The following is a 17,209-nucleotide window of genomic DNA, read 5'->3' on the forward strand; positions in this document are numbered from 1 at the left end:
AGCCTACACTGGCGGAACCGGCAGGCGCCTTGCAGCCGCCGTGGCCCAGCCTCTGCCGCCGTACAGACAAGGAGTCTAAGACCCCGAGGGGTGGAAAGATGCGCTCACAGGCCCACGGCCGACAGGTGGGAATGGGAGCCAAGTGCCAGACGCCAAGCCCTGCAGCTCTCCCCAGCGCCTCCCGCTCTCCCCCAGCACCTGGGGTTTATTATTGTTTCAGGCTAATAAATATTTCCCCATGAATGGAGGTGTTTGCTTTGAGAGGCTGAAACTCTTCCCTGGGAATCCAGGGAACCAGCAACCTCCGACTCAGAATCTGCTTAGCCTCGAGGGTGCGGCTCTGTAGCAGCAAAGACCAGGGCCGCGGCCAAGAAGCAGGCGCAACCGCCCAGGGGATGCCAGCCTGGAACCCAGGGCTCGGGGCCCCTTTGGGACTTCCACAGGCTCCCCATTGCCCTCAGCTGTACCTGTGGGTCACTCCGACTTGCCAAGACCTGTCTGACCACCCAAAGCCTGCTAACGCTTTTTATGTGAAACCGAGCCTCAGAGCCCAGGGCCAGGAGTGCCGTCTCCCTGCTGGAGACGGATGGCCAGGACTGTCTGTGTCTGGATGGTACTTCCAAGCTGGAGGCCTCAGGAGCTGTCCCCTCCCTGTCCAGCCCCCCAGTCTTACTGCTGAGCGGTGAAGCCGCGAGTGCAGGCTTGGAGGAGCACTTAGGCCTGCGCTCCGCACACAGCGGTTCTTACATCACGACATTGGGATTTAACTCACTCTGGTTTACAGGGAAGCGTGGGCAGGGCTGGGCTCAAGCCGTGAACACTCTGGCTTATTTGATGTCTGGGAGGAACTCCCACAGGTACCAGGCGTCCCCCAGTGGGAGTGGGAAAGGAAGCACTTGCTTCAAGTCCCAGCTTTCCCTGGGGCCATTAAGCAGCTTGGGCCTGGCACCTGCCACTCACCGACCCAGGGCAAGGCCTCTCTCTGAGGTCTGGGAGTGAGGGTCTATGGGACAGAATTGCCCCTCAGGGAAACCTGGCTTCCCAGACAAAGACCCAGGAGTCAGGCATAGGGCTGAGAGATGGGTCAGTGTATGGACTTAGACGGCTTAGAACAAATCTCTTCCCACTCCCTGTACTAGGAAAGCTTGGTACAATAATACTTGCTTTGTTTTGTTTTAAAGCTTTATTTATTTATTCAAAAGGCAGAGTTACAGAGAGGCAGAGGCAGAGAGAGAGAGAGAGAGAGAGAGAGAGAGAGGTTTTCACTCACTGGTTTACTTCTCACAATGGCTAGAGCAGCGCTGATCTGAAGCCAGGAGCCAGGAGCTTCCTCTAGGTCTCCCACATGGGTGCAGGAACCCAAGGACTTGGGCCATCTTCCACTGCTTTCCCAGGCCACAGCAGAGAGCTGGATCGGAAGTGGAGCAGCTGGGTCTCGAACCGGCACCCATATGGGATGCTGGCACTGCAGGTAGCAGCTTTACCTGCTATGCTACAATGCCAGCCCCAACTTGGTACAATACTTGTAATGAGCTAAACAGGGACATGCCTCTTTCATGCTGTAACCAGGAACCTCACCAATAAGAAAACAATTCTTTCTGTTTTGTAAATGTTAAATATTTATTTATTTTTAACATGTTTATTTATTTTTATTTACCTGAAAGGCAGAGCAATAAGGGGGGGGGGTTAAGAGTGGGGGGAAAGAGAGAGAGAGAGAGATCAATCTTCCATCTGTTGGTTCACGTCCAATTGCTGCAACAGCAGGGGCTAGGCCAGGCCAAAGCCAGGAGCTGGGGCCTCCATCAGGATCTCCCATGTGGGTGGCAGGGATCCAAGTACTTGGGCATCTTCCACTGCTTCCCTAGGTGTGGACAGGAAGCTGGATTGGCAGCAGAGCTGGGGCCGGACCCCAGGCCCTCCCAGAGGGATGCAGGCTTCACGAGTAGGCTCACTGCTGCCCCACAATGCCCACCCCTATTTATTTATGTGAGAGTCGGAGACACAGAAATGGGGGTGGTGGAGAGAGAGAGCAAGAGAGCGAGAGAGCGCGCTCCCATTTGCTTGTTCGCTCGGTAAGTGCCCACAGTGGCCAGAATGGGGCAGAGCGGAGACCTGGAGCTGGGAACTCCGTCCAGGTCTCCCATGCGGGTGGCAGGACCCAACTGCCGGCGCCATCACTGGGCTTGCTAGGGTGCACTTTAGCGGGGAGCGGGGGCCAGGTGTGGGAGCAGGGGTCGCAGCCCTGACCCTCAGATAAGCGACGCAGGCGTCTTTCCCCGTATTTTAACCGCCAGGCCGGAGGCCCACTCCGTGCTTTGCAGAATTTAACACTTGAATCTAATGCTCTCAATGTGGCTAAACAGCAAGTCCCCAAAGATCCTCTGATGTCTGTCTTCCTGAGCGACGGGTCGAGGTAATTGCTGCTCCACCCAGCAGCCTCTCTCAGCCACAGCAAGTGAGCGACACACACAGGAGCAGCTGGCCATCAGGGAGCGCTCAGCCGCTTTGGTTTCGGGAGCGCTGGGCTGCAGCGAGTCTGCCTGAGCTGTCTCTGTGCCTCTCTGCCTCTGTTTCACAGGCTGTTGGCCCCCCCCCCCCCCCCCCCGCCAAGGCCTGGGCGGGGCTCTCAGTGCTTGTAAGTGTCCGTGGAAGGAAATCGCAACAAATCCCGCCTCTCTGACATTCCCCGAGGACAAGGGCGGCCGGGTCACTGTTCGGAGCTCTGCTGAGGCTCAAGTTTGAGAAACAGCAGCGGCAGCGGCACAGCAGAGCCAGCCCACGGGCGCCTTTGCTTCAGAGGTTCCGGTGCACGTCCAGCCCTGGTCGCCGGGTGCTGGCGGCGTGGATTCCGGGGGTCCTGCTCCCGCCCCTGTCCTCTGACTGTGCAGCAGACTGGAGTCTTCCCTGTGCTCCAATTTGGAGGCCGCACTCCCTGGGCTGTGGGAAGCAGGGGGCGGCAAACCACAGCTCCCAGGTCCGGTGCAGCTGCCGCCTGTCCCGGTGAATGAGGTTCTTATCCCACGCTGTTTGTTTCTGCGCTGTTTGTGCTACAGTGGCAGAGGGTGGCCCTGGTCCAGGCGAGGGCGGCCCTGGTCCAGGCAAGGGCGGCCCTGGTCCAGGCATGGCTCTGGCACCGCCTTGCCGAGAGAGGAAGGCTGTGCGAAGGCCGCTGTGGAGGGCTCAGCTCCAGGAGGATGCCTGGAGGCCCGGCAGAAGGACCAGGAGGTAGGAGAGCAATTAGGAAAAGGCGCTCACAGCCTTGCTCAGGGGCCGGGACCAGTGAGAGCTGCAGGTCTTCGCCTGGAGTTTGCACATGGGAGCTGCCCCGTCCCCAGGCAGTCTTCTGTCCTGCAGCTGACCTGGACCCTGCACTGAATGAAAGAACCGTGCACCTAGAATCTTGTAAAAGCAGTGTTGCCTCAGGCGCCTCAGGGGTTCTAGTCCACCTCCCCATATAGGGATGGTGAAACTGGGCCCAGAGAGAGGAGATTGTGATGGACACAGAAGGAAGGTGCAGGGAAAGTGTTTTAGAGGCTGTGTCCTGAGGGTCCCTGGGAGTCACGGAAGGGCATTTTACAGATGAGGCCATGGGGGCGGGGTGGGAAGTGACCGCCAGGTGGCGCTGTTCCTCGGAGCCCGTGCAGCCGGGTGGGAGCTCAAGTTCCGTGTGCTGTATCTCAGGGTTTTGTTTTCTTTCAGGTAGTAAGTAAGTGGAAAGTGAAGAGAGACGACTCTGCATGGTCTCCCTTATATGATAAAGTCAAAGCAGGGACAACTGTGGGACCGTCTGCGGCAGGACGACGGCGACATGGCGCTACTGCCGCGGCCCTGCTGCCCTGGTGGTTACGTCTTTTTTTTTTTTTTTTTTTTTTTTAAGATTTACTTATTTATTTGAGAGGCAGAATGAGTGAGTGAGAGAAAGAGAGAGAATCTTCCATCTGCTGGTTCATTCCTCAAATGGCTGCAACAGCCTAGGCTGGGCCAGGCCAAAGCCAGGAGCCAGGAACGCCCTAGGCTCCTGCTAGGGAAGCAGGGGTCCAAGCACTTGGGCCATCATCCACTGTCTTTCCAGGTGCATCAGCAGGGAGCTGGATGGAGGCATGGAAGCCAGGACTCCACCAGTGCTCTGATCTGGGACGTTGGTATCACAAGTGGTGGCTTAACCCACTGTGCCGCAACGTTGGCTCCCAAAAGAAGCATTGCTTTTCTTCAATTGAAAAAAAAAAAAAAAGCAACCCATAACGATCAAATCCGGCTTGGCCGCCCTGTCCTTCTGCCAGCCCCAGCTCGGTTTTGGGTTGTCCCATAGCTGAAGGATCGTGAGTGGCCTTGGGGAAATGCTTCCCGAGGAGTCCCTTGGCTGAGGCTCAGGGACTGTGGCGACCACAGACTCCCGCTGCAGGAAGTGGCTCCAAGCCAGCGTGGCCTGACCTGCCGCACATCACCGGATGGTGGCGCTGTCTTCCCCCAGGCTCTCAGGCGCCCGTGGGGCTGTGTAGCGAGGCAGTGCCGCGGTTCCTGGCCCCTGCAGGCTGGAGAGCGGCCTTTGCCGCTCAGGGCTACCTGCCCCACGCGCACTGCTTGTCCTCAGCTTTCTGACGGTCTGTGAGGCTGCCGTCGCTCTGAGAAACAAACTGGAGCAGAAACCAAGGCCAGCCGCTGTGCTCCGAGTAAACACGTGCTGGGCCGGGGTCGGGAGAGGGAAGCACCTTCGGTCCTGCTGGGGCTGTGCTGTCCAACGCCATGCAGCACCCCCTCCCCGGCAAGGGCACCTGCACCCCTGGAGCCCCCCCCCCCCCCCGCCACAGCAGCTCCTCCCTGGTGCCCCCAGAGACTGTTTGTGGGGCTGGGGGACCATCCTGTGATGGCGGATGAGAGGGAGGTGGATCGGAGAGACTCACCAGGGCTGAAGCGCGCCTTGCCGGTCGTCTGCACCCAGACCCGGCACGGCGGACCCTCCGGCTTCTCACGGCTCCCACTTGCTGGGGTTGTCAAGGACTTCGCTCTCCTGCTTGGGAACCGCCATCCTTCTTCTGTCCCTGGCCAATCCACGGACGATGCCCGTGAGTCTGCTGCTGGCATCTCACGGGGGTGTGATGGGGATGCCGCCTGTGAGCTACAGCTGTGACTGTTTTGATGAGCAGGATGGGAGAGAGACAAAGAGAACAGAAAAGAGAGGCATTTGTATGTGAACTTGGGTCTCAGCACCCACGCGTGTGTGTGGGTTGCAAAGCACGTTACGTCGTTCTAACTCAGGTTGCGCTCACGAGAGTTGGGGCACATGGTCGGTGTGTTGCGTTCCCAGCTGAGGACCTGGGGCACAGCGAGCCGGCTGCCCTGGCCTGGCCCACCGGTGGCTGAGCGGCAGTGCCAGGGGCACAAGTGATGGAGTTCCCCTCCCTCGTGTAAGGAGAACACAGCCTTAGGCGGCTTGCCCGGTGGGAAGAAGAGGTCCTGACTGCCCGGGTCACCTGCCCTTGGGGGCTGTCCCCGAGTCCTTGACCAAGATGGGGGAGTCTTCTATCACGGTCGAGAGCAGATAAAGGACCCCAGTTGTTGGGTGTTGGGTGGAGGGTTTTCAGGGAAACCCCACTCCAGGTGAAGAGCTCAAGAGGGGACTCCCGGACCCTGAATCTTAGGAGACCCACGGCCCTGAACTAACCTCATAGTTCTAGGAGGACAAGACCTTGTCTGAGAGCCTCTCCATCCATCCCCCTTCCCCTCTTCGTGCTGGGCTCCACGGCAGCCCCGCCCACATGCTGGACTCCTGGGCACCTGGACCAGGGAGAAGCTGAGCCTTCCGCGTGCTTCTTCCCTCTGAGAACGCCCCTCCTCTGCAGATGATTGACATGTTAGAGGGGCCCCACCTACCACAGGGGTGTGGCTCCCTCCTCACACATCAGAATTCAGCAGCCCAGTCCTGGCATCCCTGGAACACACTCGGACAGCAGCAGGAGAGGTGACCCCTGGCAGAGCCCCCATGCATGGACTTCCATCCAGACCCCTGATGGCTTTGGAGACCTTGGAAGCAAACCAGTGACTTATTCTGCCGTTGCTCATTCTACCCCGGAGCCGGCGCTGTGGTGGGTCAGCAAGTAAATCCACTGCCCGCAGTGCTGCCGCCGTCCCACATGAGTGCCCTTTCAAGTCCCGGCTGCTCCACATCCGATGCAGCTCCCTGCTACTGTGCCTGGGAAAGCAGCAGAGGAAGGCCTCTGCACCTACGTGGGAGACCTGGAAGGAGCTCCTGGCTCCTGGCTTCAGCCTGGCCCAGCTCTGGTGGTTGCTGCCATTTGGGAAATGAACGAGCTGATAGAAGACCTCTGTCTCTGTCTCTGTCTTTTTCTCTGACTCTGCCTTTCAAATAAATAAAATAAATCTTTTTTTATAAAAGAAACATTAAAGACAAATGAGTTATGAGAAAATTGGTTTTCATATGTTTTTGGGTTGAAGAATTGAGGTGATCTTCCACTATTTTATTAGAAGTTTTTCTTTTTTTAAAGATTCATTCTATTTATTTGAAAGACAGAGTTACAGAGAGAAGTGGAGAGAGAGAGAGAGAGAGAGAGGTCTTCTATCCGTTGGTTCACTTCCCAAATGGCCACAATGGCTGGAGCTGGGCGGGTACAAATTAGGGGCCAGGAGCTTCTTCCAGGTCTCCCACATGGGTGCAGGACCCAAGCACTTGGGCCATCTTCTGCTGCTTTCCCAGGCCATAGCAGAGAGCTGGATCGGAAGAGGAGCAGCCGGGACTCAAAGGGGGTATGGGGATACTCCATATGGGATGCCGGCGCTGCAGGCTGGGGCTTTAACCCGCTGCGCCACAGCGCTGGCCCCTCAAAGTTGTTTTATTAGCAAGTGATGACTTTGCTTTGTGAGATGTGAATCATAGCAGGTAACATAAATTAACATGTAAGAAATGCGCTCACAAATTCAGACTTGGCAAGTGGAGGGCTCACGAGGGCCGCTTTTGCATGTCCATTCTCAACTCCATGTACGGTGACATCATCTTGGTAGCTTGGTGGTTGTTTGCATATTTATACCATGGAAGCTGGCACATGCTACAAACTGGCGTATTTTCGAGATGTGATTGACCAGCTCATCCCTGCTTGTTTATTCTCACATTGCTTAGGCATCTATGATGTTGTTCCAGGATTCAGTAACACGGATCTCGGCTTGGTCTTACTATGCTTCTCAACACCTGCTTAATGAAGCCCGTTCCCAGGGAGCCCTTACTCTGCAACCAGGCCCTGTGCTGGGCTCTGGGGATAGAAGCCCAGAGCAGGGGTGCGGAGGGAGGCGCCAGCCTGCAGGGGTGGGAAGAGAGGGCCAGAAGAGCGAGGGCTCCTCACCTGGGAAGCGAGAGAGCCTTGGAGGGCGCGTGCCTGAGCCCAGGCAGCTCACGTGTCCGTGGCAGATCCTGGTCACAGAGACTCAGGGTATGTGATGGTAGTGTGTTGATGATGAGCCGAAGAAAGCAGAATTTTGCTGTTCCCCTGTTTCCCACCATGGAGACCTATGAGCTATGCCAGAGATCTATTTTCACTCTGGCTTAAGTAGAATTCGGTATTTTCCTCTCTTCTCACACTCACAGTCCATTTTCTGGGGTCTTTCCCCGCTAACTGTCTCCCTGCAGGGCAGGAGGAGCCTCCAAAGTGAGTGCCCCGGAGCACGAGGCAGAGGGACTAGAGAGACGCGTGGAGCAGCAAATGCTACCCAGAGGCAGGTCTGAGGCTCACAGGCGCCGCGGCGTGCTGTGCAGATGGGAGCCCATCACTCTGCTCCCTTCCATGGGGCTGTTCCCCCACGCCCGGGCCAATACTGCGTGCTCTTATTCTACTTAAAAAAATCAGATAAGGAGAAAACGGCATCTTGTCATTCTCATAATTTTGTATTTCTTCATCTTAAATGAACCTACACTGATAGGCAGGGAATTATGCACAGCCTTTCCTCTCCAGTCTCCAAGGTTTCCTCAACCTATGCATTTCTGGAGCACCATTTCCTGACGCCTGGGAGACACAGCAGTACCAGATGCTACGCGAAGTTGCCGTCTTAAAGCCTTGCACCCCCTGCAAAGTGTGGGATGGGCACAACTCCTGGGTGTGCCTGGGCAGCTTCCTGCGGTAGGAGCCACATGGCAGAAAAGGTGAGGCAGGCAGAATTTCCAGGAGCCAGCCTGCAAGGGCACAACTCCATCTCCCTCTGGCTGCCACACACTCCTGTGCACCCACACTGGATTTGAAAACAGCAACTCAAGACCAAACCACCCCCTCTGCGTGCAGCAGCCCTCCTGCCTCTGGAGAGCGGCACGTGGGGAGTCAGAATGGGAGCAGAGAGCCTGGTGCACACAGGTGCACACGGAGGGCTGAGGCTCCCTCCATACACGCTCTGTCTTCGCTTCTGGTCCGCTCACCTGTGGTCCCCAGGCACTCTTTTTAAAGTGCTGGAAGGGTAGGCAGTGTTCTCCACCCCACCAGCACTTCCTCTGAGAAAAATACAAATGAGTGGAACCCAGCGACTTACAAAGGGGTGTGAAGCGAAGCATTGGGGGTCATTATGCAAAACAGCTTTAGCTTAGAGGAGCGTCCCCCCAATTGATGAAGCTTCAGACATGATGTTGTAAAATCACAAGCGTCCTGTTTGATGAGAGGAGAGGAATCGTGGCTTTTAGTGCACCGGATGAGTCCCAGGAGGGTCAGGTGGGAAGATGGATTCTACTTAGCAAATCAAAGGAAACATGCAAAGTCTGCTCTCTGGTTTATAGAGATGCTGTGTTTATAGCCTTGCTGTGTGAGGAGGTGGGAGAGAATGACAAAGGGGTGTTTGAAGATGTAACACATGCAGATTGCACCCAGAGGCCTCTGTGGGGGGGTCAGGCTGGCTGGAGACAGCTCCTTCCTCCTTCCTCCTTCCGATGCTGTCTGTGAAAGGTTATTCATTGGTCAGCTCTGTGTAACCCTGAGGTTGGTGCCAACTCCCAGTGCATGTCCTGGGAAACCCGCTCTGTACTGAATTCTCCAATTCTATCTTTTTCTTGCTAGAACTTCAGCAGCTGGCGGTCCATGTGTACATATTTGCTCTTTAGAGAAATACGTGTTCAGCTTTGATGCAGTGCTCGGAGCACTGGCAAATATTCATTTGCTCAACCATCTCTGCTACCACCTTGGCGATCCTCTTCCATACCTGCTTTGCCTTGCTCTTAGGGGACCTATCTTCCTACTGTCCCAAATTCTGAGAGGGAGCTTTCGCGATGTGGGCAGTGAGCTGCCTTGGAGGGGCCAGGAGCTATCAGAAGGTGGGATGGTGGAGCTGAGACATTCCCTGGCAGCTTCTACGTAGCCTTTGGAGAAACCTGGCCCCAGGCTTTGGGACCTCACACAGAGATGATAGTAATACGGGATGTCAGGATTTGGTTTTGTGTCTTAATGTCAACTTCTTGCCTGGTCTTCAGGCCTTTTAATTCTTCTTGGTTCTCGCCATGACACAGCTGTTGTCCTTTTGGGATTGGGGCATGGTGGTGGCCAAGCTAAGAAGAGGAAAAGAAGAGGCCCTGGCGCTGAGAGACGGTGACACCGAGACGAGACTGTGGCACTGTAGGCTGGGTGTGGTCTTAGAAAAATGGCTTCACAGCCCTGGCTCCCACTGATTTTCTTTTTTCTTTATAAAATCAAGATAAGGATGTACTCACCACGTAGGCTGGTATAAGGATCAAGCAATATCATCAAAACCCATGATGAGCACTCGACAGCTGAGTTTAGAACAAGGAGGCGAGGCACGAGAAAGGGCTACAGACACTCGGATAACTCAGGGCTGTTTGGGTTTCATGTCTCAGGTCTGCTCTGGGAGTCAAAAAACTATTGCTCATTTTTGTTTGTTTCCGGCTTCTTGGGCTCACCCTTATCTGTCTGGGTCAGCTCTGGTTTTCTTTCTGTCTTTTTTTTTTTTTTTGAAGACTTAACTTATTCATTTGAAAGTCAGAATGTCAGAATTACAGAGATGGGAAACAGAGAGAGAGAGAGGGACTTCCATCTGCTGGTTCACTCCCCAGATGGCTGCAACAGCCAGCGCTGGGCCAGGCCAAAGCCAGGAGCTTCATCTGGGTCTCCCACGGGGGTGGCAGTGGCCCAAGCACGTGGACTGTCTTCCACTGCTTTTCCCAGGCCATTAGCAGGGAGCTGGGTTGGCTGTAGAGTAGCTGGGACAGGAACCTGGACCTATAGGGATGCTGGCATCGCAGGCAGCAGCTTTAACCTATTGCACGACAGTGACCCCCCCCCCCAACTATGGTTTTCAAAGCCCCCCTCACAAGCCCGAGCTGCTCAGACACTCTGTTGTCAACCTCCAAGTCTTCCCAAGTGTGGTTGCTTCCTGTTGGCAGGAACTGTACCATGCTTTGCCCCCTGCAGGTTAAGCCGCAGCCGGGTGCCTGCAATACAGGATGTTGGTGTGGATTGGATACATTTGTTGCTGCTTAAAGTAAGTCTGAAAGGTCAACAATCAAAGAAAGAATACATGTAGCACATCTTGGTCACCAAACACCATCAACCCACCAATACCAATAATCAGTTTTTTCTCTGGTTAGAGGAGGCCGGTGGAGTTTTAATACAGGGAGTGTCTGCTCTTCTGCTCCACCGTGGGCAACAAGGAATAGTCATGCATCCGTATGGGTTTGCCAATCACCAGGTCAACACCCACTCAAGGCACAAGCAGTCAATGGCTGCAAGGACTTTGCTTCTTCGAAAATAATAATAATAAAAAACTTTTGAACTCCCCCCAACAGCCAGCTCAATATCAAAGAGCCAAGAGGCACCTGCGCTTCCTCCACACGCCTTTAATGAGGCGAGGGATTGTAGTGGTCAGCTCCCCAGCTGAGTAACCAGGTGATGCACACAGCAGGCAGATAATCAGGGCAGTGAGCGCCAAGCACTGGAGCCAACGCCCACCTGGGGTGGGTATAAAAGGGCCTGGAGGGGAGGAGGCTCTCACACTCCTGGCCTGGCCTCCCCAGCTGATCAGAAACTCCCGCACAGCCTCAGCCCAGCAACATGACCTCCTGCACTGGCTCATCCTACCCTGCGGGCAGCATCCGGAGCCTTGGAGCAAGATGTGTCCCCATTGCCTGCTCTGAGGTCGGCGTCCAGTACGGACCAGAGGGCGACACCGCCCCCATGTGCCTCTCGGCCACCGTGGCGCACTCCAACCGGGTCCGCGTGGGGAACACCCCGCTGGGCAGACCCAGCCTCTGTCTGCCCCAAAGCTGCCGGACGGCCTGTCCCTTGCCCGGGACCTGCCACATTCCCGGCAACGTGGGCATCTGCGGGGCCTACGGGGAGGTGACCCTGAACGGGCACGAGAAGGAGACCATGCAGTTCCTGAACGACCGCCTGGCCAACTACCTGGAGAAGGTGCGGCAGCTGGAGCGCGAGAATGCGGAGCTGGAGACCACCATCCGGGAGACGAGCAAGTGCCACGAGACCAGCGTGTGCCCGGACTACCAGTCCTACTTCCGCACCATCGAGGAGCTCCAGCAGAAGGTGAGGCTTGCGAGAGCCCGGGGCGTCTGGTGTGAGAATGCGGGGAGACGTGGAAGAGCCCCGGAGCCCTGAGTTTGGGATTCTATGACGCGAGTGCCGTTGAGTGTGGAGGCCATGGTGGACCTGGGGTCCCGAGTGAGATGACCCACACGTGAGCTGTCTTTTTGGTTTTGCTCAGATCCTGTGCACCAAGGCTGAGAATGCCAGGATTGTCATACAGATCGACAACGCCAAGCTGGCCGCGGATGACTTCAGAATCAAGTAAGTGGGGAGGGTCGAGGCCCTGGTGACGCCTTCCTTCATCCTCCATCCCAATGCCAAGATATATGTCGAATGAAAGGATTTGCCGTCCTTTTTCTTACTTCCTAAGTTCCAAAAATTAGCATTTCCATTACAGTCAACACTAACGGAAGGTAGCAAAGAAAAATCATGCCTGTGTATTAGTTGCCCTTCATTTATTTCTCCCAAGTGGAAGATACGGCAGCCTAAGTTCATCAACCAGCAGCAAAGTAAGGAGACTCTCGGGGTAAAGTGGGCAAAGGCAGCCACTGCACTTTACGTGCGCGTCAGGGAATCCACTCACAGGCCAGGCCTGTCCAGGTTCACCTACGGAATCCTAAGGCCCCAGAGGTTTCCACTAAGCAAAAGGATGGGAAAACAGCCAAAGGCAAAATAAAGGAGCGGCCAGTCAACTCCCAGGCAGCTGGCCATGGCTCCCCGCTCATCCTAGCCGGCAGCTGCCTATGCCACGGGCTGAGCACTTAGCTGGGCTGTGAGACACAAGACCTTAGGCAAGGCAGCTAATGTTTCTGATCTCAGGAGCCTCAAATGCAAGGGCAAAGAAGTGTATTGTGCGATGTCCTCTTGTGGAAGCTTCAGCAGAACACGAGCTCTTGAGCAGAGGGGCTGTGTCTAATTCACCTCCAAGGCCAAGGGCCTCAGAGGAGGCGGCTCCTCCGGGGGCAGCTGAGAAAGGCTGGCCTTGGCCCCCTTGTGACCCGCGTCTCCCATGGTGGAAGGCACGAGAGCGAGCGCTCCCTGCGCCAGCTGGTGGAGGCGGACATGTGTGGGATGCACAAGCTCATGGACGACCTGAGCTTGGCCAAGGCCGACCTGGAGGCCCAGCAGGAGTCCCTGAAGGAGGAGCAGCTGAGCCTCAAGAGCAACCACGAGCAGGTGCGGCCCTGGGCTGCCTCGCGGGGGGGGGAGGGGGCGCTGGCAGGCCCCGGGGCAGCTGTCCTGCGGCTCTCAGAGCAGAGCCCGGCTCAGTGGGCTCCAGGAGCAAGGGGTGGTGTGGGTCTGGGAGTCCGGCCTGTGTGGAGTGTGGCAGTGTTGCCTTGGGAACTGGGGGGGCGGTGTCTCCAGAGGACTCTTCCCACTGGACCCTGGGCAAGACTTTGCCGTGGGCACGTGCGTGGGGCTCCCCTCCTGTTGCTCTGCGTGCCGTCAGAAGCCCTTTCTCGCTCATGGTGTCTGTCTGTTCCGTCCCTGCAGGAAGTGAACACCCTGAGGTGTCAGCTTGGGGACAAGCTGCGCATTGAGCTGGACACTGAGCCCACCATCGACCTGAGCAGGGTGCTGGAGGAGATGCGGTGCCAGTACGAGGCCATGGTGGAGACCAACCGCAAGGACGTGGAGCAGTGGTTCCAGGCGCAGGTGGGGGCGCGGCTGCAGGGCTGGGAGGCTGGGGTTCTGCTGGGGCACTGGGCTGGGAGGGCCGGGGCTCTGCTGGGGCACTGGGCTGGGAGGGCCGGGGCTCTGCTGGGGACACCGGGCTGACCTCGGCTGTCCTGCTGTGTTTCAGTCTGAAGGCATCAGCCTGCAGGCCATGTCCTGCTCCGAGGAGCTGCAGTGCTGCCAGTCGGAGATCCTGGAGCTGCGATGCAAGGTGAACGCCCTGGAGGTGGAGCGCGAAGCCCAGCACAACCTGGTAGGTGTCGTCTTCCCCTCCCCACCCTGTGAACGCCACCAGCCGTGGCCGGGTGGAACTTTATTTTGGGGACCTGCATATCCATGGATGGTCAATTTATTATTATTATTATTTTGTATTTATTGTCTCTGTCAGGGCAAACCAAGAAACAAATCTTTAAAAAGTCAGTCTTTCTTCTTATTTGTTTTTAAATGTCAGGATAGGCATTCATGGCTCAGACCTGTACTGAGTTCTGACATTTTTGAGGTCTTGGAGAGGCAGGGACGGAGGATCTGCAGCCTCCTGCGCCTTGGCAGTGGTGGGAGTTTGGGGCAGGTCTGGAGAGCTTGAGGAGGGTGTGTGGGTCTGTCCTGTTCTGAGTCGGAGAGTGTGTTGCAGGATCTCCAGCCACTGCCAGCACCCCTGAGATGCGGCAGGTGAGGCAGTGTCCCCGGAGGCCGGGAGTCTCTGACCCCCATGATTTCCCATTGCAGAAGGACTGCCTGCAGAACTCCCTGTGCGAGGCCGAGGCCCGCTTCGGCACCGAGCTGGCCCAGATGCAGATCCTCATCAGCAACGTGGAGGAGCAGCTCTCCGAGATCCGGGCGGACCTGGAGCGGCAGAACCAGGAGTACCAGGTGCTGCTGGACGTCAAGGCCCGGCTGGAGTCGGAGATCAACACGTACCGGAGCCTGCTGGAGAGCGAGGACTGCAAGTACGTGGCGCCTGGGCAGTACTGACCTGTTTGGACGGGGTTCTCAGGGTGGCAGCAGGGCCGTCTCTAGGCCAGGCCCTCCGAAGCTCCTCTCCATGGGTCCTGGCCCATCCTGCACTGCGCATCCGGCTTGGTTGGCAGAGTGTGGAGGGAATGACGGTGCGTACAGGAAGCTGTCACTCACCAGGGCTGCCCGGGGCTCCTGGAACAGGAGGTGTGCCCACAGACCCAGCAGGTTTTGGGCTTGCTTTTCCAGTCATTTCTATCCTAAGGGCTGGAACTTGACTCCCATCTGGGAAACTTGAATTCTGGAAGGCATTGAAGAGCCCACCTGCTGCAATCCCGGGGTACACAGGAGGGGTGGGTGGCCAGGGGCTTCTGCTGCTGGGTCTGTGTCCTGTTGTGTTGGGTGTCACTGAGGCTTCCTTTCATGCCCTGCCCTAACTGTGTTCCCCTTATTTTCTCTCTACAGACTCCCCTGTAATCCGTGCTCCACCCCGCCCACCTATGTGGCTCCGGCGTCCACCCCTCGTCCGAGCTGTGTCCCCCGCAGTGCCTGTGGGCCCGGTTCAGTCTGTGGAGTGAGCACTGGGAGCAGATTTTGAAGACATAGAGAGCAGCAGGGCTTGGTTCAGGCTAGGGGTTGCCCAAAGGAAAAACCGCTTGTGATATGTTTAGGAAATCTGGCTTCTGCCTATCGCTGAGTTTCTGTGCACATCGTCTTGTCCTGCGGGACACCAGGAAATGTGGCGTCTTCCTGTAGATCCTTGCTTCTCAGCTCTTGCTTTGAGCTCCGTGCCCTGGGCAGCTGGGCTGCCGTCACATGCATGGCTCGGGCTGCCCATCCTGGGAGACTGAGCCTGGCAATCAGCTTGCAGAGATGTGCCAGGCTGGAGACAGGCATGACTTGAAGGCGTATTTGCATTTCAAGGACATCTGTTTTAACTTGAGATTTTTATAGCTTGTGACGCAGGAAGTGAGGAGTGGACATCACTGCCTGGATTTGTCCACACTCATTGGCTTGTTCCCGACATCTCCAGGCCCCGATTAGAGCCCCTGGGAGGGGGAAATAGAACCTGACTCTGACCTCTCCTCTCCTCCCTCCTTTATCCTTGAAGTTGGCCAAGTGGGAACTTCCGTCCTAGCACATCCTGAGTGCTCTCCACGCACAGGGCTGCTCTCTTTGGAAAGAACACACCAGGCTGTTCTCCTCTAGGGCGGCACGGACTCTGACTGTGCAGAGAGAATCTAAGGTGCAAGGCGATCTCTTTTCTTTCTCTGTGACTGCTGACTCTCAGACTGTTGTCTGGCTATGACCCCTCCCTGCATCCAATTTTACAGCCAAATTTGAACAAGGACCACATCCCACTCTGCCCTCCGCCCACCCCCAGCAGTAGTTCCTGAACTACTGAGCCCACGGGTTGAGAGACTGGCTGGGCATGACAGTTTGAAGGAAAACAAACCACTAGGGTATTTTCACCATCTTTACACCTGCTCGTACCTGCTCCATGCTGCCCGCTGCTCACCACCCTCCAGCCACAGTGGACTTCCTGTCTCTTGGACCCCCGGAGGCCTGTTCTTCCCCCTCTCTGGAATGCTCTCCCCACTCCTTCCTGTTGTCCGGGTCTCAGCTGCAGCGCCGCCGCCTCCGAGAGCTCCTGCTTGACCCCCACACTCCCTGTCCTGCTTCTTAGCTGAAGGCCACGCATTGACCCACTGTTTCCCCCATGAAAATGTTTGCTGCTGCATCCCCAGAGTCTAGCCCACTGCTTGGTACACAGTAGAATCTCAATAAATGCTTGTTGAAAGAATGAAAGCTTCTGGTCCTTTCTCTCCGGCGTGCCGCGGGGCTCTTGCTCCATCCCTTCACACGTGTAGGCCTCAGCAGTTTTGCCCAGTATAAGGTGGAGATGGTGTGTCTTTCCTGCTGTGTCCAGATCCCACACGGATCCCGAGGGAGGCAATGGCAGTGGAAATGCCCCACCTCCCTCACCCAGAGGCAATGTGGAATAGTGCTTAGGAGGGCGGTGCTGAGCCTCACTGGCCGGGTTCAAAGTTCTCCGGTGACCCCCAGCCATCTTCCTCTGGGCACTTACATTAATCTCCTCTAGCAAACTCAACCCAATGAAAAACAAGATTGACTCAGCACTCGGTGACTTGCTTCCACAGCAGGTTGTATCCTAGTCCTGGCATCAATCCTAAGAGCGAGAAAACTACTGCCTTCTCCGCAGCCCCCTTATGTTGAGTCCAGCCAAGGAGAGGGGTCTCAGTGCCATGGGGGGGGCTCCTTTTCTTTTGTCCCCTTTGGGAGAACCCGGCACAGTCCTGCAGGCCTTCGGGCTGAGGGCTCAGGGAGGATGCAGGTCATCCCACTCGCAGCCATCACCTCTGACTGGGCTCCCTGCAAAGGAGCCCATCTCAGCCTCACTGCCGGTCCCAACTGTGACTGCATCAAAGAAAAAGCAAGAGGAGCAAAGGAGAAGTGACACTGGCCCCTGGGGTCAGACAGAGCAAGGGCGGCAGGGCTCAAGCCATCCTTGTCTTCCTGGGAAAGGAACCACTTCAGCTCCCGGTACTGGGCATGGGCTAGTGGTGAAGGGAATCCTTCCAGAAGAGCCTCTGTGACTGCACCTCAGCATTTGAGATCGACTGGCTGGGGTGGTTGGGGGTGAAGAACGTGGGTCTTTCTGGAAGCTGTCCCATCGCCCCATCCCTGCAGAGATCTGAGCTGAGTTGACTTTGTCCGAGAAGAGGAGCAAATGAACAAGGGGCCTGCTGTCCCGGTGCCCACTTGGGGATGCTGCCCTCACGATGCTCAGCCTTGTGCTGTGGTCCAGCTCTGTTTCCTGCCTCTGTGCCTGCTGAACGCCTTTCCTTGTGGTGAACCACAGCACCAGGCCTGCTTTCGCCTTCTCTGCCTTTGATCGTCAAAACACACGTGAAATGCAGTTTTGTGTAGCAGTGGCTTCCTCCTGCCTGGTGGTAGATGTGGTCTCTTGTCTCTGAGAACAGGACACTTCTTCCTAGCTCTTACCGGGCAGGCATCATGAC

General features: G+C 56.4%; 1 protein-coding gene and 1 long non-coding RNA gene across 3 annotated transcripts in view; one reads left to right on the forward strand and one right to left on the reverse strand.

Moving 5' to 3' along the window:
- Window positions 1-1,199: 1,199 nt before the first annotated feature.
- Window positions 1,200-17,209, reverse strand: part of LOC108178584 (uncharacterized) — a 46,825-nt gene continuing 30,815 nt past the window's right edge. Inside the window, exons 2-3 of one of the 2 annotated variants that reach the window (XR_007911321.2) lie at window positions 4,902-5,128; window positions 1,200-3,371 (exon numbers count right to left, since the gene is read on the reverse strand). This is a non-coding gene — a long non-coding RNA (uncharacterized lncRNA). The remainder of the gene's footprint in view (window positions 3,372-4,901; window positions 5,129-17,209) is intronic. The other variant, XR_007911320.2, reaches the window with a different exon arrangement.
- KRT38 (keratin 38) lies at window positions 10,974-15,974 on the forward strand. The gene is made up of 7 exons (XM_002719378.5): window positions 10,974-11,534; window positions 11,713-11,795; window positions 12,554-12,710; window positions 13,029-13,190; window positions 13,339-13,464; window positions 13,938-14,158; window positions 14,631-15,974. Exons 1-7 carry the CDS (start codon window positions 11,046-11,048, stop codon window positions 14,761-14,763), a joined length of 1,371 nt encoding a protein of 456 aa, XP_002719424.1. The 5' UTR covers window positions 10,974-11,045; the 3' UTR covers window positions 14,764-15,974.

This window comes from Oryctolagus cuniculus, chromosome 17, assembly GCF_964237555.1.
Source record: "Oryctolagus cuniculus chromosome 17, mOryCun1.1, whole genome shotgun sequence".
Classification (NCBI taxonomy): domain Eukaryota; kingdom Metazoa; phylum Chordata; class Mammalia; order Lagomorpha; family Leporidae; genus Oryctolagus; species Oryctolagus cuniculus.

Excerpts from the sequence above, each read along its gene's own strand:
- KRT38 (XM_002719378.5), top strand. The coding sequence starts at position 11,046 with ATGACCTCCTGCACTGGCTCATCCTACCCTGCGGGCAGCATCCGGAGC. Across the intron at positions 11,796-12,553 it reads GCGGATGACTTCAGAATCAA|GCACGAGAGCGAGCGCTCCC; the intron begins GTAAGTGGGGAG and ends CCATGGTGGAAG. Across the intron at positions 13,191-13,338 it reads AGCAGTGGTTCCAGGCGCAG|TCTGAAGGCATCAGCCTGCA; the intron begins GTGGGGGCGCGG and ends GCTGTGTTTCAG.